Source organism: Amphiura filiformis, chromosome 1 (assembly GCF_039555335.1).
Source record: "Amphiura filiformis chromosome 1, Afil_fr2py, whole genome shotgun sequence".
Taxonomy (NCBI): Eukaryota; Metazoa; Echinodermata; class Ophiuroidea; order Amphilepidida; family Amphiuridae; genus Amphiura; species Amphiura filiformis.
The window spans coordinates 93,510,069-93,512,717 of record NC_092628.1 but is presented as its reverse complement, the minus strand read 5'-3'; the positions used below and the strand labels follow the sequence as shown (position 1 = coordinate 93,512,717).

At 33.5% G+C, this 2,649-nt stretch overlaps 1 protein-coding gene across 1 annotated transcript; it reads right to left on the bottom strand.

Annotated features, from left to right (window-relative positions):
- Window positions 1-208: 208 nt before the first annotated feature.
- On the bottom strand, window positions 209-523 carry LOC140164438 (uncharacterized). The gene has a single exon (XM_072187723.1). The coding sequence runs from the start codon at window positions 521-523 to the stop codon at window positions 209-211; it is 315 nt and encodes a 104-aa protein (XP_072043824.1).
- Window positions 524-2,649: the final 2,126 nt, after the last annotated feature.

The window sequence follows — 2,649 nt, the reverse complement described above, 5'->3', positions numbered from 1 at the left end:
TACAAAGACATACTAACAAGACAAAAACACGACAAATTGACTAAAAATGTAGCTTTTCAATCAATGTATCTTACCTGTCATAACATATGGAAGTGAAAAATGGTCATCAAGTGACATATTACAAGAAGTTTGTGATCACTTTGGTGAGGAGTTTGTACGTGTGCGAGAGAAGGCTAATTGGCCGGTAGTTATCATTATTGTCGCCTTTTTAGTGCAGAATAACATTAGCACTCTTCCAAATTGATGGTATAGTGTTGGCTCTTAGACATTTGGTAGAAAGGTTTGCCAATGTTTGGATGACTGTATCTCCTCCGCACTTTAGCATTTCTGCCACGATTTCATCTGGCCCGAAAGATTTTCCATTTTTTATTGACTTTAAAGCTGCGTCCACCTCATCTACTCCCACATCAAGGATATCTCCCTCCTCATGTTCATATAAGTCTTGGTAGAATTCTTCTGCTCTTTTGATTACTATATCTTTGTCATTGATGATGGTACCATCTTCTTCATGTTCTTCCTTCATTTGAATGATTTAATTTTCCCTATGACTAAGCTTCTTTTAGCCTTTTTACAGTCCTGTTTTTTTTTTACTTCCTCTTCTGACATGTTCTGTATCAAATATACATAGCTCTTTAAATTCTGGTCTATTTATGCTCTTTGTATTCAATTAATGTCATTAAATTATCATTGAAAAGGTAATTACTAAATATAACAAGTATTATTTTTCAGGTGACTAACTTTGGAATTAAAAGTGCTCAAACCCAATACAGGTGAGCGTAGAAACAAATTCAAAGTATAGACCTCTGGAAAAGGCAATAAATATAATTACTATAAATTCACAGAAACACACATAAGGCCAGTATTCAGTCGATATGCGAAAAATTAACAGATGTAAAAAGCACGATTGCCGCGACACAATATCGTCACAACACTTCTTCCATTATAATTAAAAATTAAAGTTCACAAATAATATGATCAATATAATATTTCATCCACTTAATCATTTATGAATTAACAATATGCGTCTACTAATTTCGCATATTTCGTCGTAAATAATATTCAAATAACACTGGGTTCAAATTTTGTTTTATATGAAATACATTTTTGTCGACATAAAAACAAATAATCGACAGCCTTTAGATATAAATTCCTTTGGGGAAAATTTATGTCACTGTAGGTCTAAGTCCACTAAATTATTAAGCGTTCGATAGAAAACCAAGCACAAACATGTGTTTTGTCAATGATGAAACATGCATATATCATGATATGTATTCAATTCAAACACGTTTAAATCTTTGCATATATCCAATTGCATTTCCACTCAGAACGCTACTGAGCATCCTCTATTGTTATGCACAGTCGTGTTAAAAGTCGATCGATACATGTTGAAATCAGCACAATTCAGAGATACACGTACCTTCTTGCTTTGAAATTAATTTTCTCAGTCAAATAAAAAAGTAACCCTTTTTCAGTAATGTCCGATAACAACGGACGTTGGCCGAGCGGAACGGGCTCCGACTCATAATCGGAAGGTTGCGGGTTCGAGCCCCGGCGACGCCATCGTGTTGTGCCCTTGAGTAAGGTACTTTATCTCGATTACTCCTTTCCACCCAGGTGTATAAATGGGTACCTGCATTCTTAAATGATGGGAAGGTTACAGACTCGCTGTGGAGAAGAAGAAGCCTAAATTTGACACCTAAGTTTAACATCAGGGTTTGAAAAAAAAATACAGCATCGAGCATGATAGCTTTTTTTCTGACATCTACCGAAGAAATGAAAATTATTGCTTTTCATTTGTTTTGGGGAAAAACTATGTCATATTCTTTATATAATTTTAAATGTCATTTTGATTAAACTCTTTTGGTCTAATTAAATGCAATATAATCAGAAAAGTAATAATTATTACTGCTTATCTTATACCTCTATATAACGGGTTTAACTTGAATACTTAAGCTTGGTTGTAACAAGAATGTATAACATGCTGACTCTATCAGAATCAAAGACTTAATCTGAGTAAATCAAACGCGTTCAAACAATGGTGGATTAATGCGCCCTCGTTATTCATTGAAAGGATTTAAAAATGCTCTAATTTTGCTATAAGTGACACATGGGTTTACAGATTTTCTTGCAGTTGGCTTTTAGTATCTTAATGTAGCTTAACCCAGATTTGATAGATTAATGACATAATATTATTGTGATCAGATGTTGGCCATTTGTCAGAAAAGGCATTCAATATGACATATGACAGTTTGTAAGTTATTGATCTTAATTAAACTATATACATATATGATTGTTTGAAAAATTCTTGGGGAACCGTTCCTATTTTGTTTGGGAAGTGTATATTATATCCGCGGGAGATTAGAAAAGTGCACTGGCCATTTATTATGTAACAATATGTAATTTGTTTCGCCACCCGCAATTCAAATGTTTTCACTTAAATTCAATGGTGTGCCCATGCATGATGAAACCATGCTGATGAAAACCTGCGTTATCAATTGTAAGAAAGTGTGAATCGTCAGACTTGAATATATGTATATTAAAGTCACCTACTAATACTTTCTTACGCCCCATGGTATTTACAAATTAATTAAACTTATCAAAGTCATTGAGAAATTTAGAAGTCTTGAGTTTGTTTACTGATGATTGGTA